This window comes from Wolffia australiana, chromosome 2 (genome assembly GCF_029677425.1).
Source record: "Wolffia australiana isolate 7733 chromosome 2, ASM2967742v1".
Taxonomy (NCBI): Eukaryota; Viridiplantae; Streptophyta; class Magnoliopsida; order Alismatales; family Araceae; genus Wolffia; species Wolffia australiana.
In genome coordinates this window covers 9,826,592-9,854,134 of record NC_135836.1, presented here as the reverse complement: position 1 = coordinate 9,854,134, position 27,543 = coordinate 9,826,592, and the positions used below count along the sequence as shown (strand labels likewise).

Sequence of the window (27,543 nt, the reverse complement as noted above, 5' to 3'; positions counted from 1 at the left end):
ATGCTTCATGCACTAGGGATAACTTAGGCTATGGTCAACTGTCAAACCCTAATCAGTCATCCGAGTTAGTGATGATGTGTTAAAAAATCATTGGAGACCTGTTTTCTTATATTCCACTACTTTGGCTAAGGACTTCCTTGCATCATCTTCCTTGAGTTGTATCCTCTTAAACTAAGGGTGGATGATCTCATCTTGACCATCAGTTATCTTCGTGAACTTCTTTGTATACCCAAACTCAAACTATTTAGAATTCAAATGATTAGGATCTTGTAGGCCATAGTCAAAGTACGACTGTCACTCCACAAGATGTCTTTGGTGTCTCACGTCTAAGGACCACTTATACAGCCATGTCGTGAATTAACATGATTGACATTTTCATAGAATACCATTCAAGGATTCATACTGATCAATTCAGTTAACTCTTTCCAATAAAGACCACCCACTACATATCCTTATTATTATTATATACGTAATATTAGATAGTGCTATTCTATCTGCATACTTTGATGGCCTTATCGAGTATCCTTTAATTATGAATATTTAGAACACATAGTTAAAGACTAGTGATCACTATATTTTGATCTCATCATAATTCACTAAGTTAGACCATTTATTCATAGATTTTATTACAAGCATCACACATCCACTATGATGAATACATAAAATTAATGAACAATGAACATGATGTGGATTGTATGATTGGCACATTGGCCCCATATATTTCCATCATTGAGATTAGAAATGAAGCAAAACATCAAATATTTCTTCAAGATTCATTGCCTTTCGAAGAAGTCCTGAGTTTTTTTGTCATAAGAACACACATGCAAGATTAATATTGAGTATATGATGCAAGCTTTATGAGCTACAAACCCTCTCCAGCTGTTTGATGGACAACATATCAACCCAAATCATAGATGCAATATTTTCAAGTCTATTTCCATTGATCAGGCTTCTCTTGTCAACTACTCATCTAGTGATTTCAGCTATATGATGGTCATATTGAGTTTCTAATGTTAGACCTTTCCGATCCAACATGGCTGACTTGATGAAAGTTATTCCACTCTCACCTTTGCCGTTTAATTGTTAATGTCTGATCTCTTGCACAAGTTTTTGGTATTTTTGAATATAAAATCAGGCTCATCAAATCAAGGCCATAGTAGTTTATTTAGCACCAGAATTATGTGCACATCGAAGTTTCATAGTGTATATCATATCAGCATATGTTGTTTGATAAAAAATCCTCCATATAGTATTGTCTATACCATGTAATATTTTAGAAACTTTTTAATCATTAAGACATATATCCATATAATATTTGAGACCATTCACATGGTCCTCTTAGTAATAAGATCATTTTATCTAAAATCCATGCTATCAAAGCTGCATAATGGGATCTGAATATAGCATGAAACTCAAGCTTGAAATATCATAAATGGTTGGCAAAAACTCTTAGAAAATGACACGACTTTTAAAACTAATGGCGGGAAATTTTCATTTAATAAATCACTAAACTTAAGAATTGATGATAAATAAAAAATGCATCAAAAATAATAACTCTTTGATACCTTTAATGTCATGTAATTTTAATTAATCAATTCTCAAGACATACACAAATGATTAGGCTTATGCAATAAGTTTTGTTTGTAACCTCGACAGATTTCTGAATATCCGTTTCATTAGAATTCCATGATTTCCTAGAAATGATATATCAAATATTATATTTATTTTTATTAGCACTTTATGGTGTAATTATGTGTATAATTATGTGCATGATTTATATGAATTTTCGTAGAAATTCTGATGTAATTATGTGTAAGATATTAATTTATTTGAAATTCAAATGATTATTTTCAGGAAGATAAAATGGCAAAGGTTATTGTATGTTATGAATGTGATTAAGGAAGGTCAGGAGTGCACAGTGGCAGAGATGGTGACAGCATGGATGGGGAAGTGACGAGGGCGAAGGTGATAGAAATGATGGCGATGTCGAAGACCATGACAGGGTTGCAATGACAATGTATCAGCTACAGACTAGTGTGTGGGGCCAGAGATAGCGTTGCCTGGAGGTAACTCGACATGGTGGTGGTGACGGCAGATGCTGGATGCGGAGATGAAGCCTCGTTGTTAAACTGTAGTTCTTATGAAAAACTTATCTTCCTTAGGGATGTCACTGGGGGCTTTTTAGAACCTTCCCGTGACATACTTTCAAACATATAAAAAGAAACGAAAACTAAGTAGATGAGCCAGAACATCTAGCTCGGCCTGTTCCCATCAGAATGGCTAAGGTTGGGTAGAAAGAAACAGATCTATAAAATTTACTTGCAAAGCAATAATGAGGAAAATGTATCACGATTTGATCAATCTTCAATTGGGCACATCATTTTCAAGAGAAGCTCTTTTGATACTCACTTAAGTAACATTCATGAATGGAAAACAGTTCATAGGATCGTACAGGGCTGAACATAAATTTGTTCTGTGATCCATTTGAAAGTATGCAATAACATATGAGCTAGATGGAAGCATGAGGCAGAGGAAGTCTATAAATCTGGTGCTGTTTCATCCTGGTGCTGATGGCAGAACAGGAAGGGGGAGGGGTTTCATCCTGTTTGCTCTGCCCAAGTCAAGACAGATGACTGATGGTTAAAAAAGGTGACTGTACTAAGAACCACATCAGTTGGTCGATATGTTGTGATCGTATACTGATACGAACCTTCCTAAGGTTTACAAGAGACGAAATAAATAGATATTGACTGTTACTAGTGACGGTTATGACAGTTATGCACAAAATTCGTTGGAATGTTATTGGGGAGCAAATCAGATCAACAACAGAACTGAAGTACCTGAAGAAGCACATCCAACTGAGGCATCTTTTCTTGAAGACTCCAAGGGTGGCAGCCAGCAGACACCACCCTTGGACATGTTAGAAGAGGGTATTGAAGAATAACTGTCTAAATAGTGTAATATAAATATGTGCAAGATATGTATGTATGAAGTAGGAAATTGTTCTCTCAGGAAGTAGAGGGAAGGTTCCTAAGGCTCTTAAGATTTTCCTATGAGAGGGGGGGCGGCGATCTATCGCTGCTGTTTCTATCTATTTCTGTAATTTAGTACTTGTGTAATCTTGCCCAGGGTTGTAATCTGCTGTTTCATCCATTTATTACATCCTGACTCGCATCATTCGAAGGATTGTAACATATACCTTATCAGAATGCAAGAAAAAAAAACTTTTTTGTGGGTCTGAGGCTTAGAAGATTGACACTTCACCAACTCATGAAAGAAGAAGAGATGACCATAGAAGAGATAGTTAATCTGTCAAACAACAGCTGGCTGATATGTAACGATTGGATATCTTATCATAGTACAAGTAAAAACATATTTCTGTGGGTCTGAGGCTTAGAAGATTGACGCTTCCCCCACTCTCGAAAGAAGATGAGGAGACACACTGGCTCCCAGAGAATTGCATATGAACAGAGGGAAGAAGGGAGATGATAATTATCTATCACACAGCAACTGCAGGCTTGGGAGAAGGTGGGACCCGGTTCTCGGGGGGGATGTCGATGAACTCGGAGAGTATGGCACGAAACTCGTCGCCAGAGAGGGTCTCCTTCTCAATGAGGACCTCGACGATCTTGTCTATGGCCTCGCGGTTGTTGCGGATGTGGGAGAGGGCAATCTCATAGGCACTGTCAGAGAGGCGCTTCACGGCAGTGTCAATGTCCTCGGCCAGCTTCTCGGACATTGAATTACGGGCCATCATCCTCATTATCACATCCCCACTCTGGGCTGATGCGTCCATTAGCGACCATGGCCCAATCTCCGACATCCCAAACGTTGTCACCATCTGCATTCCATTAGTTTGATGAGACAAGAATATAGAGAGAGAAGATGGTTCAAGAGGGAGAGAGAGAGAGAGGGAAAAGTACTGAGTGAGAAAGAGAGCACCTAATGAGAGCCAGAAATAGAGAGAGAGAGAGATCAACGGAGCAAAACAGAAACCCATAGAAAAGCCCATTCATATCATCTCATCTCATCTCATCATCTCAGATGTAGAGAGATAAATAGAAAGCCAGGAGGGGAAGAGAAGGAGAGAGAGAAAGCGCAACTGAGAAATACAAACCCAAAAAGAGATTCAAATAGAAAGAGAGCATTCTACATCATCTCAGCAGTTTGCCGCAAGAGAGAGTGTGAGACAGAGAGAGAGAGAGAAAAAAAACGTGCAACAGATCTAACAACGAAGAGAGTAAGATAGTGCAAGAAAGAAACACAGAAACCCAGAGAGAGTCTATGTGAGATGGTGCAACAAAGAAACACAAATCCAGAGAGAGAGGGATATCGAGGGAGAGAGAGAGAGCATGCCGAACCGTTTGATGCAAGAAAGGTAGAAGAAGTGCAACAGAAAATGGGTGAAGAAAAACAGAAACCAATTGTGAAATCAATAGAAAGTGAAATGAGAAAAACAGGAACCTAAAATTCATGGAGAGAGAGAAAGAGAAAAAGCCCGGAAGAAAGAGATTAAACTAAAATTTACCTGTTTTGCCAAGCCAGTGATCTGCTGCAAGTCACCAGCAGCGCCGGTGGTGATCTCAGATTCCCCAAAAATAACCTCCTCAGCAGCCCTGCCCCCAAGTCCTCCCACAATTCTCGCAAAAAGCTGCTGCTTAGACACCAGAGTCGGATCATCCGCAGGGATGAACCAAGTTAAACCTCGTGCCTGCCCTCGTGGCACAAGGGTGACCTTCTGCACTGCATCGTGCCCTGGAGTCAACGTCCTGCAACAAACAGTAAACGTGAAATATATTCACTTCAATAGTCTGCCATTATTACGACTGGCGTAGCACAAAATATCAATTGCCTTTTATTTTGAGAGAACGAGGAAAATGATGGAAGTCTAGAGTTCACTGCATGCCAATGATAAAGACTCGTGACATGGACGGATGGTTGATGGATTGATGGTGATGCTGTAATCGCCACAGGACGTCAACAGCCAATAGTTTTAAAAAATCATCAAAGTGAACGTAATTCTGGACACCGCTGGTTGACATTGATGACGACGTTGACATCGACAATGATGATACTGTATTAAGTTGATGACTGACGTTGACAGATGGCATCAACCTCAGTCATACCTGTCAAAAAATTTTGACATCAAGGTTAACTTTTTTTGTTGGAACTTTACTAAGTTCATGACTGACATTCATTGATGGCATCAAGCATCCACCGTGCTGGCCCTTCAACCTTAACTGTCAATATATTTGTCTACATTGTCATCATCGTCAACAAGGCTAGAGGATATTCATGTGTGCTAATTCCTAATAGGGAGAAAGCATACCCGCAGATAGCATGGCCAACCTCATGATAGGCCACGAGGCTCTTGCTTCTGCCATCAGTCATAACCGTGCCTTCCATTCCAGCCACGATCCGGTCAATTGAGTCGTCAATTTCCTTGGATGAAATCGCAGTCTTCCCACGTCGGCCTGCCAAGATGGCGGCCTCATTCAGGAGATTGGCCAGATCGGCACCGCTAAACCCTGGGGTTCTCATGGCTATCACATCTAGCGAAATATCTCCGTCAAACTTCTTGTTGCTTGCGTGAACTTTCAGTATCTCTGTCCGTCCACGCACATCAGGCACATCAACCGTCACCTGCAAGAAAATCAAGCTAAAATTTTGATAAAAAGAATAACAATAAGATTATTGTTATTAGAAGATGAGTAAGATGGAGAAGAACAATATTATAATCAAAAGAAGATGACTATTAGAAGATCATCAGCAGCAGAAGTAGATTAATATTTAATATAAGAAGAAAAAGGAAGGAGGAGAAGAATATTATTAGCAAAAGAAGAAGATGAATATTAACAGAAGTAGTGGAAGACAAAGATTAAAGAATATTATTAGCAAAAGAAGAAGATTATTGGAAGAAGACGAATATTAACAGTAGTAGAAGACAGATTATTAAGAGCAGCAACAGAAGAAGATAATTACCATCAAAATAGAAGAAGAAGCGGACGAAGATTATTAGAACAAGAATGAGAAGAATAAAACAGAATAAGTAGAAAAAAACTTAATAACAGCATCAGAAGAAGAAGATTATTATCATAAACATAACAGAAGAAGCAGACGAAGTCTATTTACGGCAGCAGCAGCAGAAAATGAAGAAGATTATTAGTAAAGAGGAAGATTATTAATTGCAGCAGCAGAGGAAGAGTAAGATTCTTAGAAAAGATGATAATTATTAAAGGTAATGAAGGATGTTTAGAGGGAAATGATAGTAATGACCTGTCTGTCAAATCTTCCGGGCCGCAGCAAGGCTGAGTCTAGAATGTCAGCTCGATTGGTGGCAGCGACGACGATGATGCCAGTGTTGCCTTCAAATCCATCCATTTCCGTGAGAAGTTGATTCAAGGTTTGCTCCCTCTCATCATTGCCACCGCCAATGCCGGCGCCTCTCTGCCGTCCGACAGCATCAATCTCATCAACAAACACGATACAAGGAGCATTCTCCTTGGCCTTCTTAAACAGATCTCGAACCCTAGAAGCTCCAACTCCCACAAACATTTCCACAAATTCAGACCCAGAGATTGAGAAGAAGGGCACGCCAGCCTCACCGGCAATGGCCTTGGCAAGCAAGGTCTTTCCAGTTCCTGGTGGACCAATCAGAAGTACTCCTTTTGGAATGCGGGCACCGACCGCAGTAAACCTCTCTGGTTTCTTCAAAAACTCGACAACTTCCATGAAATCTTGCTTTGCTTCATCGACACCGGCCACATCATCAAAGGTCACGCCAGTGTTGGGTTCCATTTGGAACTTGGCCTTGGACTGACCAATACCGAAGGGGAAGCCAGGGCCCCCAGGCCCACCCAGCCCACCGGAGGACCTTCTTGACAGAAGAAACAGCCCACCGATCAGAATAATGGGGAAGGCTAAGTTCCCGATCAAGTTGAATAGAAGAGAGCCTGGCTCCTCTTGAGCATTGTGGGCAGCGAAATCAATATTCTTCTCCCTCAATTTCTGAAGAAGCTCCTGACTGAGGCCTGGAAGCTGGACGCGGACTTTCTGCACTCTGTTTCCTAGTTCTGGTGAAACAGCTTCCACAATTGCTATTGTTCCATTCTCAAACAGATCAACTTTCTGCACTCTATCTTTATCCAAGTATTCTAGGAATCTCGAGTACGACATTCGTGATGAGGATACACCTTGATCGTCGGCCGAAGCTCTCTGTGGAGCAACTAGGGATGGCAAACTTAGCCCAGCGTTTCCAATGAGTAACTTTAGGAAATCTCTTCTTCCCTCGCTCCTTGTTTGTCTCTGAGATGCGGCTACGGCAGTGCGCTTTGAACGCCCACTGGTGGAGGGATTGCATGAGGGCAAATTAACGAGCTTGCCATAAAACTCTTTGCTCAGACACATTTTACTGTTGCTCATGGAGTTTGCAGCCAGACACATGGAAGACGTTGCCATATCTAAGATATATAATACACAAATGAAGGAAAAATTATGAGAAAACTAATGAAGAGGTTCCATCTGGGAGAATAAACATCTAATGGTATAAACGAGAAGCAGAACAAGAAAATTAGAAAGACCTACTAATTTAAGCCCTGCACATTGAGTACAAGCAATGGAGAAAGAACGATGAGGGAAAACAAAATGAACATAGAAGGGAAGAAAATCTCATTTGATGAAAGCACAATGCCAATTGCATGCCTTCCATAGTTTGTCGGACATGTTTCCCTTAGCCAAAGCAACACACCAGAAAGATAAAAACAACCGAACCCATTGGGAGATAGTCTGAAAAGAAAATAGGGCACAATAATAAAGTAAAACTACAATTAAGTTATTTGACTTAATTGTATTGTACAATTAAACCAGAAGATTGCATAGGAAGGCTCCAATTGGAAGAAGAATATGATTCAAACCTGGATCTAGGCTTGTATCGGAAGGAGGGTAGAGGATGAGGCAAGGTAGAAGTTCCCGGGGTAGAGAGGAGAAATGAGAATGATCTGAGGAAGAGTCGAACGGATGGGGCAGTGAGGTAGAGACGATCCTCCTGAAGACGCAGTGAGGTAGAGACGATCACGAGGGCCGGGGATCGTTAAGGGAGAGAGGGAGGCCAGACCTAGACGTGAAGAGGGGAGACACGAACACTTCTTTCTTCTTCTTCTTGGCTGCCCGCTTAAAGGGAGGTCATCCCTATTTAAAGGAAATACAATTATAGCTAAATGACTGAAATGCCCCTGTGGGCTAACATGACGAAACTACCCCCTAGGATCCTATCATTACTCCCCCTTTCCAAAAGCCAGATTGTCCTCAAGCTGGCGTGTTGGTGGCTTGTGTGGCGGGTGTTATGGGGGCAGCTGCTGAGGCAAGCATGGTCAGCGTGGTGGGACAGGGCTGGCGGGCATCAGTTTTTGGTGGTGATGGCGGTGGTGGTCTGCAGGCATGGCACGGTGAATCTGCAAGAAAGAGAAAACCGCCTCTTTGTTGGCGCTCCTCGATGACTGCCGCACCTATTGCTGCGACACCATCGAGCTAGTGAATTCGGGTGTGGGGCGACAAAGGGGGTGAGTTCGATGTTGAATTGGACGCTTCATGGCGGCATCCACCACGACACACCAACGAGCTTGTCCTGAGTTACAGGATGGCCAACTCGACAGGAGTCGCCCTCAGCTCCGAATGGCGGAACCCCCCATCTTCTCGGAGGGAGAACCAGATTGCTGGCTGCCGCGTGTCGAACAGTATTTCTGCTCTGTACACGTGGACAATGCGGAATGCCTGCACATTGCATCATCTTATTTGGACTGGAAGGCGCCGGCATGGTTCTGCTACATCGACGATCAAACAGATTTTCGTGACTGGATGGATATCATGAGGCAACTCAACCGCTGTTTCGGCATCAATCTCCTCGTGGCATATTGATGTCTTGTCCATCTCCAACAGAACGGAACAGTGAACGAACTGGTGGCCACCTTCATGGAACTTGTGGGATACCTACCAACACTCGCCAATGACATGGCCATGCACGCGCTCCACACTGCACTCCATCCCGCTCTACGAGCCGAGGTCAATCATCTCCAACCCGGCACGACTGATGAGCTGATTGCTTGTGCATTTGAAGCTGAGGCAACCCTCCCTGAGCTGCAAGATCCTGGGGATCACCGAGTGGCACGGCCATTTCAGACTCCGGAAGGGAGTTTGAATGGGGGACCAGATAGGCCTCCTCCGGCACGTTGCCTGAACCTCACATAGGAGGAATTTCTTCGACGCCGAGCGCAGGGACTTGTTTCCAGAGCAACGAGCAGTTCACGCCAGGACATCGTTGCCGGAAGGACCTCTGCATTCACATTGTCACCTACCATTCAGAAAACCCGGTCAAGGACACAGTCAAGGACGACAATTCTGAACCAGAGGCAGGAGACCAAGTGGTCGACACTCAGCTAAATACGGTGCACGTGGAGTCTCTTGACTCCCTCGGTCTGGTTTCTCCTCACAGCCTCTAGATCCAAGGCAACATCCATGGAAGGGACGTCCGGGTGCTCATTGACACGGGCGCTATGGCGAACTTCATCTGCTGCTGCCTTGCCCACGAGTTGGGTCTCTCTTTCAGCCGCATCCCGCCAAACCAAATCCACAGGTGTAGAACAGATTGCAGGCATGCTGGTGGGTCTCCAAGGGTATACGGCGATGGTTACGTTGTTGCCGGTTCCTGACCTCGGCACGGACGCCATCTTGGGTACCCCTGGCAGTGCACCCTCGGATGGACAAGCACATTGGGAATTTTTCATCTTGAAATTTCAAGTGGACGGGGTATGGCATACCTTCGCGGGCAATCCTGATACCAGTCGCACGAGTGCTGCAAGGCGCCACCATGACTGCGCTCGAGGCACTTTAAGTGTCATGTACACCTCGCCGACAACCCCAACTCCGTGTTCCCATGCATACATGGAAGTGCAAGCACTCATGGCACAGAGGTTTCCCAAGGTCCTCGCCCCCCGAGAAGGGCTTCCGCCTCGACGCGCTCTCGACCAGTGGATTATTCTCCTACCAGGTAAGGGTCCAGTAAACTCTTGCCTGTACCGTTATTCTCATTTCCAGAAGAACGAAGTGGAGCGGCTTGTATGGGAGCACCTTGAGGCCGGCCGCATCTGTCCGTCACGCAGCCCCTATTCAAGCCATGCACTCTTAGTTTGCAAGAAGGATAATGCCTGGAGGTTCTGCGTCAACTATCGGGCCACGAACAAAGTTACCATTCCCAATCGGTTTCCAATCCCTGAGGTCGACGAGCTCCTCGAAGAACTGCAATGACTTCTCCAAACTTGACCTCAAGTCAGGCTACCACCAAATCCGGATGCATGACCGAGACATTGAAAAGACGGCATTCCGCACATACCTTGGTCACTATGAGTACGTAATCATGCCTTTTGGCCTGACTAACACGCAAGCCACTTTCCAGACCCTGATGAACATCGTCTTCCAGCCCTTGCTCCGGAGGTTTGTGCTTGTTTTCTTTGACGATATTTTCATTTACAGCTGCACCCTGGACGAGTACCTGGAACACCTAGCTCAAGTTCTGCAACTCTTGGCAGACCACTCTCTCCACGTAAACGCCAAGAAATGTTTCTTCCTCCAATCCAAATTGGAGTGCCTAGGCCACTGGGTTCGTCTGAGGGTGTTGCCACGGATGCGGAGAAGGTGCTCGCTATCCAGGAATGGCAGACAGCCCTTACTCTATGGCAACTTCCGGGATTTCTCGGACTAGCAGGCTACTACAGGCGGTTCGTCGCGGGCTACGCTTGCATCACCAGGCCTCTCACCTGTCTCCTCAAAAAAGGGATGTTTGCGTGGTCTACGGAAGCTCAAGTCGCATTCAATTGCCTCAAGCACGCTCAAGCCACAGCACCAGTGCTCATCCTTCCTGACTTTTCTCAAGAATTTGAGCTGGAGATCGATGCTACGGGTGAAGCTGTGGGGATAGTACTCATGCAGTGTCGTCACCTGGTGGCGTATTTCAGCCAGGCCCTTCCACCCTCTTCTCGCAACAGCTCAGCATATGAATGCGAACTGATGGCCATCATTCTCGGCGTTCGTACCTGGCGCCACTATTTGTTGTTCCAACCCTTCATCATCCGCACACACCAACAGAGCCTCAAGCATCTTTCGGAGCAACATGAAGTTCAAGGAAATTACAACAAATGGCTCTCCAAGCTCCAAGGGTATCCCTTTACCATCCACTACACAGCTGAGCTCACGAATGTCGCAGCAGACACTCTCTTGCGCCTTCCGTCACACTAGCCCCTCAACCTCAACGCCATTTTGTGGTCTCACTGGAATGACCTGTCGGGCATCCGTCAGGAGGTGTCGGAAGACCCAAAACTGTCAACCATCGTCCGCTCCATTGAAGCAGGCCAGTCTCCTCTGCTGCATTTTCCTCTCATTAATGGCACCTTACTCTATGATGGAGGGTAGTCTTACCCAATTCTTCACCCATTCTACGCATCATCCTTGACGAATTCCATATCCAAGCACTGGGGGGCCATGGTGGATTTCTCAAGACATACAACCACATTGCCGCGCAAATTTTCTGGACAGGTATGAAGCGTGACATCAAAGCCTTCGTCAATGCATGTCACATCTGCCAACAGAACAAAGCGTCCACACTTTCCCCAGCGGGTTTACTCTAACCCCTTCTGACACCCATGCAGGTTTGGGAGGACATTTCCATAGACTTCATATAAGGGCCTCCGAAAACGCAAGGAGCGGACACCATTCTCGTTGTGGCGGATCGCCTCAGCAAGTACACCCACTTCCTTGGCATACGGCATCCTTTCACGGCTAAGGACATTGCAGATCCATCATTCGCAACATCCATCACAGATCTTCACCTGCAACATTGTCAAGCTGCATGGCACGCCTAGATCCATCGTTTCTGATCGGGGTTCTGTCTTCATGAGTGGATTCTGGCTGGAGATACACTCCCTCCAGGGCACCCAACTCCGACACAGCTCAGCATACCACCCTGAGACGAATTGACAGACTGAGGTGCTCAATCGCAGTTTGGAAGCGATCAACCTAAGAGCTGGAGTCAGTGGTTACACAGGGTTGAGCTTAATGCACATCTTTTCATTCAACCATCAAGATGACTCCCTTCGAAGCCGTGTAAGGTTGTGCTCCGCCCATTCTCTTATGCTATAGTGCCACCCTGCCCCGAACGCCGTGGATCAGCTATTGCGCGACAGGCGCGTCCATCTTGCCTTACTCCGCCAACACTAGGACTGTGCGAAGGCCACTATGAAGACCCACACAGACAAACACCGCCGTTCCGTGGACTACGCCGTTTGCGATTCGGTCTATATAAAGCTTCGTCCCTTTCGCCAACAATCGTTTGCTGCAGGGCCTTTCGAGAAGCTTGGTCATTGCTACTTCAGCCCATACCCTATCACTCAACGAATGGGTCCCGTAGCCTACAAGCTCGCTCTTCCTGCAGGCGCCCGCATCCATCCGGTATTCCATGTCTCCCAACTCGAGCGAGCCACACCTACAAACATTTCCCCACAACCACTACCTTCGGTGCCCACCGAAGACCATAACTGGCAAGTGATACCCGAAAAGATCACTGCTTTCATGTCCTCTGCGGTGGGTTGCCAAGTCCTCACACATTGGCAGGCTTACCTCCGTCTGAAGCTACCTGGGAACTTGTTTGCACCATCCAAGATCAATTTCCCATCTTCCAACTTGAGGACAAGCTGGTTAAAATAAGGAGGGGTATTGATATGATCCGTCACTCGGAGGCCCCGACAGCAATCCACTAAGCCCACACCCTTGCCCACAACCTTCTTCGACGTTCCATCATCTCCTTCCTCACCCTTCCCATTTCTTCTATCCTTGACCCACTGGAACTTCTACCTTCTCACTTTTCTCTCTCTCTCTCTCTCTCTCTCTCTCTGTCTCTGCTCGTCTCTCCGTCCTCTCAGAACAAATTTCTAAGATTTGAGTTATCTATTTCAGTCGAACATTTGAGTTCCAATATCGACCTTGGTCTCGTCTACGTGAGACCTTATCGGAATATTGTTGACAAAATGAAAGTATAGGAAAATAAGAAAACACTGAACCTACTAAATTTGTTCTTAGGCGGCACTGTTGGGTGCAAGTGGATCCACACATTATGCTTTGAAGTATGATGAAAGGTTGATATATTCTTTATCGGCACAACCCAACCCTTTTTGCCATGACCAAGGCATGAATAATTTGCAGAAGGAAGAAGGAACTGAGTGATCTAAGATACCTTGGAAGGAGAGAACAGAGTGATGGGGAATTCCTCTAAAGCCTTATAGAAAGGCCACAGAGGACTGGTTCATTGAAACCACTTGAACTTCAAATTGTGTAGTGGAGTATTTGGGCAAACAGTGAATTGGTAACCCCTCACCCATTATTTGTATGTATCTGTGAGATTTGTATTACATGTCATGTATATCCACAGATGTTCTAGAGTAAACCAAACTCCATTCTATTCCCATGGGAGTAGCAATCAATTAACTCGGGGATGTAATAAGTGAACTCGGCACTCGTACATCTTCCGAGATGCACAAATTATGGATTTTGTCCAACTTGATATCAACATAAAGAGCACATTGAGAAGAAATATAATTTATCCACTGCACAAAACAAAGGAAGAACATGTCAATTGAGATAAATCCTTCATGCCCTCCAAACAATATTGACACGACCATTCTTTGATTTTTTGGATCTTTGCCCATAAACAGAGTAAATCAGATGGCGCTCTCTTATTTAAACACCGAATGGATAAAGTCATCCTTGCAATTTTTTATGTTGGGGAGAGTATCAATAAAGGGAATAATGTTGAAGATTTCATAAATGGAAGTTTCGACTAGACCAAAAGTCTGCAGCAAAAGATTGAGACAGATAGTTATCTGAAAGACCAGGGACTAACCTAAAAATCATTATCCTTCGCATGCAACAAAAATGGAGCCATGCGATACGTTTTAAACGGTTCAACGTTTTACTGGCACCATCTTTTCTCCCTTTTTTTTTTGTAAAATTATGCTCCCATCATAATCTAAAGGACGCCTCATCCTGTAAGAGAGGAGCTCAGGTGGACTTCTTTATCGATGTTTTATCTCATCTCTTCACTTTCTCATGGCTATAAATTATCACCAAATCCCACTAAATAATCGAGATTTCTTTCAAAGTAAAAAGTAAGATCACCCGAAATCAGTGACAGACCCGCAAATTAACTCAGATCTTAAAAAAAAATCGAGAGCCCAGGTTTTAGGCAACGCCCCATGGCCGATTGACAACAGCACCAGTTTTCTGCAATGTTTCCCAAACAATACAATTTCCACAGATCCCCCCCCTTTCAAGAAACAGCTAAAAAGCTGATTGTCGCCGGCAACTGGCGGCAAAAGCTATCTAATTTCTACGCCATACTCCAGAACCCACGATACAACCATGTCCGAAACCATCTCCCCTCCAATCCCCCCAAATCGAAGACTAGAAAAAAGTGAAAAATGATTCCGAAAGAGAATTTCAGCTTCTACAAGTACCAGATGGAATAATGCACCGTAAAAGAAACACCAAAGAGTCCTCTGACAGATTCGGGCGATAGAATCAAAGAACAGAACAAGAAACGTAAATCGAAAAACTCCAAAGAACTAACCTGCTTGTAGACCAGACACGGTTTCAGTGGTAATGGTCGCCTGCTTGAAGATATATGCGAGGAAGTTTTTATGGGCTGGACGGCCGCTACGAAGAACATCCGGAGACCACTCCAAGAACGGGGAGATTTTTTTGAAGAAATTTATAAAGGTCTATAATAATATGTTTCTCTGATTACCATCAAGTGGGCGTGCCGGAGTGGTTATCGGGCATGACTAGAAATCATGTGGGCTTTGCCCGCGCAGGTTCGAATCCTGCCGCCCACGCATTTTGGCTACTCTCCGTTCGATCGATCGATGTGGTCGAACGCTTCGATCAGATCGAATGTTCCATCTTACACTTTATCTCCTTGCTCCAGGACAATTAGATGACTTGTCCATTATTCAGCTCAAAAAGAAAAAGTTATGAAATTCGATAACTTTTCACTATGTTTGATCAGTCTCTTGTCCGATTGGATCCACACATTTTGCTCATATAACATGTTTTGATCAGATTGAATGCTCCGTCGTCTCTTACATTTCGTTTTACATGACTTTGATAAACTCAAATAAGGGTAGTCATTTCCATGTATTATTCATCTTAAATCTCGTAAAAGTAAGTACAACATTGCCAAAAATGTTTATTTTGCATAGTAATGAGATCATGCCTTTTCACTTTCCCAATGATTAAAAAGCTTACATTTTCTACTTAATTAATGTTTCCATCAATGCTTTGACATGCATTTCACAAGTTACACAGTTTCGGATTTACCTTTAAGAGGACTTGAGGGATATTTCTAACCCCCACTTGACTCATAGGGTCAAGTGGGATATGAATCTAACGATTTCCCTAGTGTGTTGACTCTTCAGGTCAATGTTGACTTTTGATGGTCATAAAATTACAAAATTTTATGGGGAAGTCAAGACAGGAGTCTTGAGGCTTGGGAAAAAATTTCAAGTCAAAAGGAGCAATGAATAAAAAGATGAATGCTAACCAGTGGAGTTGACTCAATCGATAGGTTTGGTATGAAGGAGCTTGAAGGACCTTCAAGAACGTCCTTGGAGGCTTCCAGGTTGATCAAGACACATGAGGGTGACTCCAGCTGGCAGATCCTGTTTGGAGGAGAGCCCAGGGTCGAGATCCAGCCCAGGATCCATGAGGTGGAACCCATCCACCCATCCATTCCAGCCCGAATCCAAGGGCTAGAGATGACTTGTAACTAACTCTAACCAACTTGTTCTTTTCCCTTCCCATTGGTTAGAGTTAGTTGTAACTAACTATAGCCAGTTGTAATCTGGTTGGTTGGGGCCTGATCACCTGGATTGAGGCCTCAAGAACTCAATCCTGGACGTTCATCCATAATCCAACCACCAAGAATGGCTGAAACAAACACATGTATCCCTATAAAAGGGCCTCCCTCACCCTCCTTGAGGGCATCCAAGAATTCAGTATTGTTTTGTTCACTTTGTTTCTTTTCTGAGCTTGTTCCTTGGTCCACCTTCATTCTGGAGGTGCAAGGAGTCTTCTAGGAGCGTCCTGGATCTCAAGCCAGTTGGTAGGGAGCTGGAGAAACAACCTTGGGCCCTTTGGGGTGTGACAAAAAAGGTTATGTGATTCTTCTCATCCTATCTCCTACTGGAATTTTCCTAAGCTTCTTGACTATCCTTAAGCAGATAGCCAACATCTCAAGCTTTCCCACGCCTATTCACACGTGTCAAACCGATATCTGGAACTCCAGATATCATCGTTTTGGTCCACCACACATGAGAGGACCTCCGCCCGCGCGACCAGCAGTGGAGCGCTGAAGCATCAGCGCACAAGAGGCCCTTCTGTCCACCCCTTCAGCGGCGGAAGCGCCCACATTGTGCGCTATCTCTCTCTTACTCTCCTTTTCTCACTCAATTAAATTCATAATTTTTTATCTCTCCCTAGAGACGATAAAAAATTTTGAAAAAATTCTCAAAAATCATTCTCGGTCTAAGCTTTTTATGGAAATTTTTTCACACTTGCTAAAATTCATATCATCTTTATTAGTTGAACATAAACCTGCTTAATCACTAAAAACATTACAAAAGAGGTTTATACAAATCTTGCACTTGAAATAGTAATTGAAATTCATCCTAACTAGTTACCTAGCTCCCTGAGGGATCGACCCATACTAAAATACTACTAGTAAGGAAATAAAATTGTTGATTGGTACTTAACTATCCTTACAAACGACTTAAGATCAATTTCAACCCTTAGTTTTGACCAATCAAATGGCGCTGTTGCCGGGGAGCAACTTGTAGCTTGTTGGATTGAGTTTTAATTGGTTTTACTTTCTATCTTGTTAAGGGTGTCTTTACCCTTAACAGGTGTGATCCCATCTTTGCTCTTTGAGTTGATGGTGTTAACCAGGTCCCAAAAGAAGACTTTCATTACACAAGATCAGGAAGAGAACAATCTACACAAAGATCTTACAAAAAGATATAGCAACAGGATGGAAGGAAATCGTCAAGATCAGCATACGTGCCAACTACCTTGCAATCCTCAAAGAAAGACTCTATTAGAGCAAGTAAATCCAAAGACTGTAAGGAAATCTACATCTATTTCTTTAGATCTTCCAGAAGGAGTTAGATTTAAAGTCGACAATACCTTACTTAATTCTCTTCCTAAATTCTTTGGAAAGTACCATGAAAATCCATATTATTTTTTAGACAATTATACCATGATTTTCTCATCTCAATGCATGCCTGGAATTTCAACAGATTATGTTAAGATGTTTTACTTCCATCATGTTTTAGAGGACAAGGCTAAGGATTGGTATATGAAATTGGGAGTAACTTTGTCTAGCTGGGAAGAAATTGAAAATAAATTTTTACTTAAATTTTTTTCCTCATTCTAGAACTAAGGCATGCATTAGAGAGATTGAGAGTTTTTGTCAACATGAAGATGAAAATTTTAGTGAGGCTTGGGAGAGGTTCAATGATTTATGTAGAAAATGTCCTCACCATAACATAGAGGAGTCCAAGTTAGCTAAAATTTTCTATGAAGGATTGAGTGAGGTGAACCAACTCAAAGTAGTTCAATCAGCTGGAGGATATTTTTATAATGCATATGAGGATGAGGTGATGGAAATTATTGAAAGAGTTGCTGAGATTGACTTGCAAAAAATTAATTCAAGCAATAATGGAAGAAGAATTAGGAGAAATGTATCATATGTTCAAGAAAGAGATGATACGGGGGTCCAAGAGCAATTAAAAGAGCTAACCACCATTGTAAAAGGACTAGTACAGAATAACTCACCATTAGTCCTGGCAAAGATTTGTTCAATGTGTGGCAGCAAAGATCATGAGGATGGAGCATGCCAGCAGGAGGAAGAAGTACAGGTGATCTACTCTAATCAACAGCCATGGAATGAGCAACGGAACTCTAAAGCCTTTCATCAAAAACCTGTCTTCAAGCAATCTACCAAGCCTGCATTTCAAGCTTGACCACCTGTCCAGCATGGTCTTCCCTACGCTAGGCCCCCACAGCCTCACTTTCAAGAATCTCCTTATCAAGCACCAAATGTGCAAATAGAAAATAATCAAGGTACAACTGACTCTCTAGATAAAATGAGTTCCATGATTCAGGGATTAGCACAGATGATGGAGCTACAAATTAAAGCCACCATGGCGAATCAGCAGCAGATCAAGGTTCTGGTGGGCACTCTTCAAAACAACCAAGGCAAAATTGGAGGTAAGGGATTTGACTCCAACTCCCATTCAGGTCATTTCCCAACACAACCTTGCACTAATCCTATAAATATTTGTGTTGTTGATAGTGAATTTCATGATTTAGAAATAAAAGACATAGAGGTGCATCAAGAAGATATTCAATCCATTTCTCAATTAAGAAATGGCAAAGAACTTCAGGATCCAACTAAGGATAGAGGAGATAAAAAGGTAGACGAGGAAGAACCTGCACCATGTAAAGATCTCTTAGATCCCTCTTCCCCACCTGTCCCATATCCCACAGCCCTTGAAATACCTAAGACCATCCTAAAGTATGATAAACAAATCACTGATAACTTTCATGATGCCATCGTAAAAATCTCTGTGAAAGATATGATAGATACTCCACCCTTTTTTGAAAAATATATCGAAGACTTATGCATCCCTATGAGGAAGAGGGAGGTAGCAAAGATGATAGTGAACTCATCCAGATTTATTAGAGGAATACCACCTGAGTTAAAAGATCCTGTATCTCATTTGATAAGTTGTGAAATTAGAGGAAGGAGATTTACTAGAATACTGTTAGATATCGGAGCTAGTATTATCATTACGCCTAAAGCCGTCTTTGATGAATATAAAACTGGGGAGGTTAAAGACACCTACATGGACTTATTATTAGCTGATGGATCACTTAGGAGGCCTACAAGATTAGTATAGGATATGGTGATTAAAGTAAAATAATGTAGCCTCCATAATGATTTTATTGTAACTGAAGTGAATGTTAAGGAAGCCCTAAGCCTAGTTCCAATTATCCAAGGTCGACCATTTTTATTAACACCTAGGACAGTTCTTCACTTTGAAAGAGGAATAGTGGATTTGAAGATAGGGGATGAAAATTCTCAGATGAATATCAATAGACCTTTAAAGCATCCTAGAAGGAAAGCGAAAATCAGTTTTTCCAAAAAAGATGCTGAAGGTAAATGTATACTTAGAACGCATTCCTTAGGAGTAGAGGATCTTTATAACAAAGAGGATGAACCAAAAATCCCTCCTAAACCTCCAGACCTAGGATTAGACCTCAAATCCTCACTTTACCTGAACAAAAAGGAACAAAAGGACAGTTCGAGGTTTTGTTATTCAAGTCTAGAAGGTGGGCACTACTCTTCTTGTAGATACGGCTTAAGCCCTATCTACAAGATGAACCTGTTAAAGAGCAATTGCATATCCATCTAGTGGAGTCCCTAGGCAAGCAAATAATCTGCATTTATTGTTAATCTTTTTCTTTTAGTTGTAGTTTTTTTTTCAGGAATAAAGCAATCAGCAAGTTTGGGAAATGACCAACAACACGAATAAATGCACAGTTTGCAACTTCCTTTCCCTTTTATTTTATCTTTTTTTATGCAATAGGGACATTGCATGCATTAAATAGGGGGGAGAGCATGATTCCAGGGGGGAGAACATGACATGAGGTGATTTTTTGAAAACATGATTTTTTTTGCATTCTTATATACTCCAAGCAAGAAATGTTGACTAGCATCCTCAATCATGAGCCAAAAGGGAAATAACATGTCTAGGAGAAGAAAGACTTCATAGTATCACCCTGATAAGATCACCTAAAAGAGAGTCAACTCAGTCTTTAGATATTGGGCAAGATTCTCTAAGGGGATGTCTTCCCCAGTTTGGTAGATGATGGAAATATTCATGTCTCATAGAAAAATCTGATTTTCAAGTTCTAATCTCAACCCTTCTTTGACCCACCCTATAATAAAGAGCATAAAACCTTATGGCAAGTATTATCTTTATGGGAACTATGATGTAGAGTGAACCAAATGCAAAGACACATGTATCTTGAATAAGTGGTTTGGCTGCAAATAAGTGTCATGCATGTTCACCACAACACATCTGCACGCCTTTGAATAAGTGAAGCCCATTGCAAGGACACATTGAATAAGTGGCTTGGCCGCAAATAAGTGTCATGCAAGAAGGCAATTCACATCACAAAAAAATAAAAATAATCATGCAGATAGTGGATGGGAGCTCTACTAGCCGCTTAGCCCAAATAAGTTTTTACTAGCCGAAGGGAAAAGGTCTCATTAAATTAGGGTGGGGAAATATTTTTGAAACCTTGTTCTTCTCTACATGAGCATGAAATGTCTTCGTTATCCCAGGAAGGTGATTGAATTCTTCAGAGAAAAATCTTCATCCCATATACTGACTTGAGTAGGAAGTTTTTCCTATATGACTTTTCTTTTAGGGGAATTTCCTTAAAAGGTCTTTGATAAAGATGCTCAAAAGTCAATGGTCCTAGAATGTATCTTCCCCTTGGTACTGCTAGGGACTAGCAACATTTTAAGCTGGGGGATATTTGATAAACTCAAATAAGGGTAGTCATTTCCATGTATTATTCATCTTAAATCTCATAAAAGTAAGTACAACATTGCCAAAAATGCTTATTTTGCATAGTAATGAGATCATGCCTTTTCACTTTCCCAATGATTAAAAAGCTTACATTTTCTACTTAATTAATGTTTCCATCAATGCTTTGACATGCATTTCACAAGTTACACAGTTTCGGATTTACCTTTAAGAGGACTTGAGGGATATTTCTAACCCCCACTTGACTCATAGGGTCAAGTGGGATATGAATCTAACGATTTCCCTAGTGTGTTGACTCTTCAGGTCAAGGTTGACTTTTGATGGTCATAAAATTACAAAATTTTATGGGGAAGTCAAGACAGGAGTCTTGAGGATTGGGAAATAATCAGCAAGATTGATAAAAATAATCTCAATCCGGAAGACATCATTGATTTTTTCTTCCAAAAAAGTTATTTCGAAAGTTAAATGCCAATTCATGAGGATTCATCATTCAATTGGCTTGAATTCGATAAACCCGGAGAAAATCCAGTGATGATCTCACACCTTGATGAAGAAATCAACCGGTTTATGATTTTGATTCTTGCGAGTAAACATTCAAAAACTTTGATGAAGATGCTCAATCCGGAAGAAATCAGCAGGTTTATGATAAATCACACAGAAATAGTGACCCAAAAAATTAAGAAGTCACAGTCAGATAAAATCAGCATATTAATTTCATGTTTTTCGTTTGTCTTTGCACAGTTTTCAAATGCAAAAACTAATGCAATTTTAGGAAGATGAACACTTAAGAGTTACTAACTATGAAGAAATCAGACCCAATCATAAGATGACACTAAAATGATGTGCAAATATAAATCCAAGAGCGAAACATGTTCAAAAGAAATTGCCAAAGAAAAAATTGACACGGAAAAATTGCCGAAAAATCCACTCGGAGCGGCGATTCACTCGTTGCTGCACTCTTTGCAGCAGAACGCCTCCTCGTCCCTGATTCATTTACAGAAATGAATCAGCAAGATTGATAAAAATAATCTCAATCCGGAAGACATCATTGATTTTTTCTTCCAAAAAAGTTATTTCGAAAGTTAAATGCCAATTCATGAGGATTCATCATTCAATTGGTTTGAATTCGATAGACCCGCAGGAATGATGAATTGTACATGCCTGAAGTAAACAAGACAATCTGATAATTATGATCGAAAAGCATTGCAGGATGTGTTTCCTGTTCGGCATATACATCAACAGTTAAGACATATCTGTAGATTCAGGATAAAAAATATTGACCTCAGTGATTGTTGTAGTTTCGTACATGCCTCTGAGACAATAGTAAGCAATTTACCTTGAATAAACCCAATTTTGAACCAGGAAGGGGCGGGTGCAGGTTTGGCATTTCAAGATTCAGGATGACGAGATTGAATTTCAGGATTCAGGAGGACGAGATTTAAGCCAAAATTACGTGCATTTACAAATACGTACCTGCGAGTCAGCCCTCCGCCGACACTCCCCGCCGTCCGCCTGCTCCGTCGGCCGCTCGCCGTTGCCCGCCCCTTTCGATTCAAAAACAAAAATTATTTTGAAACTTAAGAAATTCGATTCGGATATCAAAAACCGATATCCGAATTGATATCTGTTGCCGTCATCTGTCCCCCTGAGACGGGAGACGGATGCCGGTATCGAACGGATATCGGTGTCGGATATCGGCACTGTAGCAACCGATATCCGATACCGATATCCGGATATTGGAAAAAATGGATACCGAAAAATTTATTTCTGGTATTCGTCCGGCATCCGTCCCGATACCGGTATCCGGTACCGGCATCGGGACGGGCAAACACTATTTGTATGTATTTCTGTATAAATTTGACATTCATTCTAATTCATATTAATAAATAAATATTAATATCTCTTCTGAATTTAAGAAAAAAAAACTACAGAAACATCATTATAATTAATTTAAAAAAGAACATTCGTGGATTAATTTAATATTATCCAAGTATGAATATCGTGTATGATTTTGATACAAATAAATTGTAGAGTTTATATAAATATCGTGTATGAGTTTGATACAAATAAATTGTAGAGTTTATTTATAGAACATTTACTACAAATGAGAAAATAGGAATTTTAAAGTCACCAAATTTTCATCATATCATCTATCACTATCACACCCTTCTAAATCATTATTCTGTCACTTTTAGATCATCTAGCATGCCTCTGTCACTATGATGAATGACATGGTGGATCACATTTGGCATTCCCTTGGTTATGAATGGAAAACTAATGAAATATACATTGATTGTTAGAAAATAGGTTTTACTTATTCGAGTTAAACTTTGTCATAAGGATGAGAGAAATTCATAAATGTTTAGATGTATAAGGACTTGTTTCCCATCAATCGAGACAATGGGTGACATTATATTTGATAAAATAATTTTTGATGGAAATACATGTGGCCGGTAAGTCAATCACACATTCCAAATCATGTTTTGTGTTCATTAATTAAACATATTCATTATAGTGCGCGTGTGATAATTATAACAAAGTCCACGAATAAATGACCAGGCTAAATGAATTATGATGGTATCGTAATACATCGAAGAATGTATTAAGAATGTATTCCAAATATTTCTACTCAAACGATACACGAGAAGGACATCGAAGTATCCGTATATAATAGTACTATCTAACCTCACTCGTATGATGAGTATGGTCATTCCCCCAGCCATTAGCGAGGAGACGCTAAGGATGGATAGTGGGTGTTCTTTAGTGGGAAGAGTTTGCTTAATTGATCTGTATGAATCCATGAATAGTATTATTTTGAACTATTAATCAGGTTGATTCACGTTATCATTGTGTAAGTAGTCCTTAGATCTGAGGCTGAGACACCAAGGACATCTTGTGGATGGAAAATTATACCTTGGCTATGACCTACGTATCCCTAATCATGTGATTCTAAATATATTTAGTTAAAGTGCTTCAAGAAGTTCACGATGACAATTGAGTGTTCAAGATGGGATCGTCCACCCTTGGTATAAGAGGTGACAAATCAAGGAAGATGATGTGATGAAGTCCTTGGCCAACGTTGTGAAATATCGAAGAAAAGTTCTACGATGATTACTTAATGCATCAGTACTAACTCAGATGACCGATTAGGGTTTGACAGTTGACCATACCCTAAGTCGTCCAAGGAGCATCAACTGGATGATGGACTTTAAATATATGGTAACCGATGATGAACAGGTTCCATGAGTGAGTCAATATACACTCCGTTGTATATTGTAGAGCACGAGGTGTAGCGTGGCATCCCACGTTTTAGAGACTCAATCTATCGATTGGGTTAAATCAATCCGACTTTAATTAATCTATATGATGATAGAGTTAATTAATTTGGAAGGCTAGTAAAGGTTATTGGGCCATTAGAGTCGTTAACTAGACTAATACATGGGCCTAGAGGTCACATGGAAATTTTCTTTTGGGCATCGAAATATATTCTTAAGTTTTTGAGTGTTTATGGAAAATACCATCTTAGTATAAATAGCGGAAGGCCCTGAACAAAATTCACTCATGCCAAAATTTTTCAAGGCCCTTACCATTCTTCCCCCCTATGCCCATGACTCCTCTCCACTCTCAATGTGAACGGGATGGCGTGACGAGGATGACAAAAGTTGAACAAGGCTCGTTAATGAAAAGGATGATATTCAAAATGCCGAGGACTGCATGGATACGTCTAGAGGCTGCAAACTTGATCAGCTCAACTCATTTCGCTCCGGGATCCAAGAAATCACTGATGTGATCCATGCACACGTTCTTTGATTCAATGATTTTAACGATGTTGTTTAATTCTGTTTAAGTCTTCCTCTGCTGATCATTTTGTTTTCTTCATCAAGATCTAGGCCTCGAGAACCAAACACTTTTATCAGCAATCTTATTAAAAACACAAATAAAATAGATTGGTCAATCAATCACAAAATTAAATTTGATGAAGGTTATTACCTAATATCAAAAAATAATATTCAAAATGTGGATTCATTATATAATGTGTTCCTTGGGTCTACCTTTGCCTTTTCCTTCTTTGTGTACTGCTTCCAAAATATAGGCTAAGGCACATTACCAGAAATTTGTTATTGGTAATCTCAATGATAAAAACAATGGATTAATTATTTTTTCAATAAATTACCATTTTAAGCACTGCCATTTTTCCACACTCAAACTTTTCTTCGCCCGCTCTATCAACTTGTAAAACATTTACATGTTGTATATAATAAGGATGGTTGGAAACTAATCCTAGGAAGAATTCATACTATAGTCAATATATTCTTTTGTATCTTCTAGAGCATATGATATACCTTGGTGATGATAATTGTGTTGCCTACAAGCAAATCACACTCGCATGCATCACTCATGTAATTTATACAAACCTTCATTCGTGTTTCTTTTGTGATGTTATAATGAATAACTTTAATATGTGTAATAAGTTAATTCAAATGATATTATAATACATAGATCAGTAATCTTTTCACATGAGATTTAAATATTTATGTTGGAAGGATACTTGAAATGGAAACATAAATATCAGGATAGAGTTGTGGGGTTCTATGCCTTAGTTCATCCATGGAACACATTATTTCAAAGATGTGAAAGCGTGTTAATCAAATCGTAATCAATCTTTAAAATCAAACGTCAAATGTACCTTTTGAAAAAATCATTCCACCCTTGACTTCGTTGCCTAGAGATTGTTCATGCGTCCGACCTCTGTAAGTATCCACGTCTTCTTCTTCAACTCTTCTTGAAAATCCAGAAGATTTTTTCACCTTGAAGATAATCTCTTTGAATGAGTGGAGAAGAGTGTGGAGAAAAGGAGGGCTCTCAAATCTGGCTGCCCTAGGAGTGTGAATATAGAGCCATTCCCCTCTTTATATTTTACTTAAGGTTTTCTAAAAAACCCTACAAAGTAAAATAGATCCACTAATGCCCTTATGACCTTGTGCATGTGACCCTCTAGGCCCTGTATCATTCAAGTAAATAACTTTAGTGGCCCAATAATAGTTATTGACCAACCTTATTAATAAACTATATCAACATATAGATCAGTTAAATAAGGATTGATTTGACCCAATCTATAGATTAAGTTTCTAGCTCTAGAAGATATCGAGAAGTGTTGAACTATTTTATGAAATCTTTATCGAGTTTATCGTCAAACCCTAATCCGTCATTCAGATGATCCAGACTTGACCATTAAATCATCTTCGTAAGCTTGTTACTACCTCTTAGCTATGAGTTGTTTGAATCCCATAATTAGAGGCTCGTAAGTCTTAGTAAAAATGTAGTCTTCCACTCATGAAATGTCATTTGTGTCTCAGGTCAGTGACTTACTTATACAAACATGACTTGAATCAACCTGATTGACATTTAGGTATAATACCATTCAAAAATTCGTACAGATCAATTCAGTGAACTCTTTCTCCAAAGAGCACCCATTATCTATCCTTAGTGCCGCCAGACTAATAACCACATGATCACCTATACTTATCATATAAGTAAGATAAGCTAGTGCTATTCGATCTGGATAATTTGATGTTTGTCTCGACTATCCATCGAATATAAATATTTGGAATGTGATCACTGTATTAGGATCTCATCATAATTTACTACGTCATTGCACATATTCATGGACTTAATTATAATTATTACACTAGAATAATACAAAATTATATTTTATTCAATGAACTTAAACAAACATTGTGGTGTGATTCGATTGACGACTACATAGTATCCATTAAATACATGATCTGACTTAGTGAATTATGATGATAAAAAATATTTATTCATGTGTTTTAAATATTCTTATTTAAAGGGTACTTGAGAATGACATTGAAGTATCCCAATCGAATAAAACTATATAGTCTCAATCATAGGATGAGTATAACATATCTTGTAGTTGTTACTCTCGATACATCAAGGATAGATAGCGGTGTAATTTGGTGGAAAGAGTAAACTAAATTGATAAATAGAAACCTTTGAATTTTTATCAACTAAAATTATCAATCAGGTTGATTCAGGTTGTCATTGTGTAAGTGTTACTTAGAGATGAGATATCAGTTACATCTTGTGGGCATATGCTTTTGATCTGACTGTGGTCCACGAGTTCCTTATGATTGAATTCTAAATAATCTTAGTCTGGGTTTACCAAGACGCTTACTAAGAAAATTATTGGTCAAGATGGGTTCGTCCACCCTTGGTGTATTAGGAAATAGCTCAAGGAAGATGACACATGAAGCCTTTGGAATATTAGAGAAGGGTTATTTGATGATTTACATATGCATCAGTACTAACTTGACCGATTGTGTTTAGATAGTTGATATACCCTAAGTCATCCCAAGAGTGCCAAGTGGAAGACTGACTATATGTACATGATAAACAATGACACATATGTTCTATGAGAGACTCAAGTAACAGTCCTTTATATCTACTATATCATGATGTATAGTTTGGCACCACATATGATTGGAGACTTAACCTATCAATTTTTATGAATTGATAAGTCCCTAACTGACATATATGATGATACATTTAATTAATTTGGATAACCAATAAAGGTTATTGGGTCATTGGAGTCATTAACTAGATTGATATATGTGCTCATTAGGTCACACACATTTGGTTTTTTGAACATCAAAAGATATAATTAAAGTTTAGTTTTTTAATGAAGCATTCCCATATTATAAACAGGGGAAAGCTTAAAAAAAATTCACTCAGGGTTGAATTCAGGGCCCTTCTCCTTGTCCTCCCTTACCCCTTTGTTGATCTCCATTCTGATGTGATTGGAATG

The 27,543-nt window shown here is 40.8% G+C and overlaps 1 protein-coding gene and 2 non-coding genes across 3 annotated transcripts; 1 reads left to right on the top strand and 2 right to left on the bottom strand.

Annotated features, from left to right (window-relative positions):
* Nucleotides 1-3,268: 3,268 nt before the first annotated feature.
* On the bottom strand, nucleotides 3,269-14,799 carry LOC144716777 (ATP-dependent zinc metalloprotease FTSH 2, chloroplastic). The gene is made up of 5 exons (XM_078592022.1): nucleotides 14,669-14,799; nucleotides 6,277-7,460; nucleotides 5,330-5,643; nucleotides 4,529-4,769; nucleotides 3,269-3,841 (listed from the first exon to the last, which is right to left on the bottom strand). The coding sequence occupies exons 2-5, from the start codon at nucleotides 7,456-7,458 to the stop codon at nucleotides 3,500-3,502; spliced, it is 2,079 nt and encodes a 692-aa protein (XP_078448148.1). The 5' UTR covers nucleotides 7,459-7,460; nucleotides 14,669-14,799; the 3' UTR covers nucleotides 3,269-3,499.
* A 52-nt stretch (nucleotides 14,800-14,851) lies between these two features.
* Nucleotides 14,852-14,933, top strand: TRNAS-AGA (transfer RNA serine (anticodon AGA)). The gene has a single exon. It is a non-coding gene; the product is annotated as a tRNA-Ser (tRNA).
* A 2,604-nt stretch (nucleotides 14,934-17,537) lies between these two features.
* LOC144700354 (small nucleolar RNA R71) lies at nucleotides 17,538-17,644 on the bottom strand. The gene has a single exon (XR_013580725.1). It is a non-coding gene; the product is annotated as a small nucleolar RNA R71 (small nucleolar RNA).
* Between the last annotated feature and the right edge of the window lie 9,899 nt (nucleotides 17,645-27,543).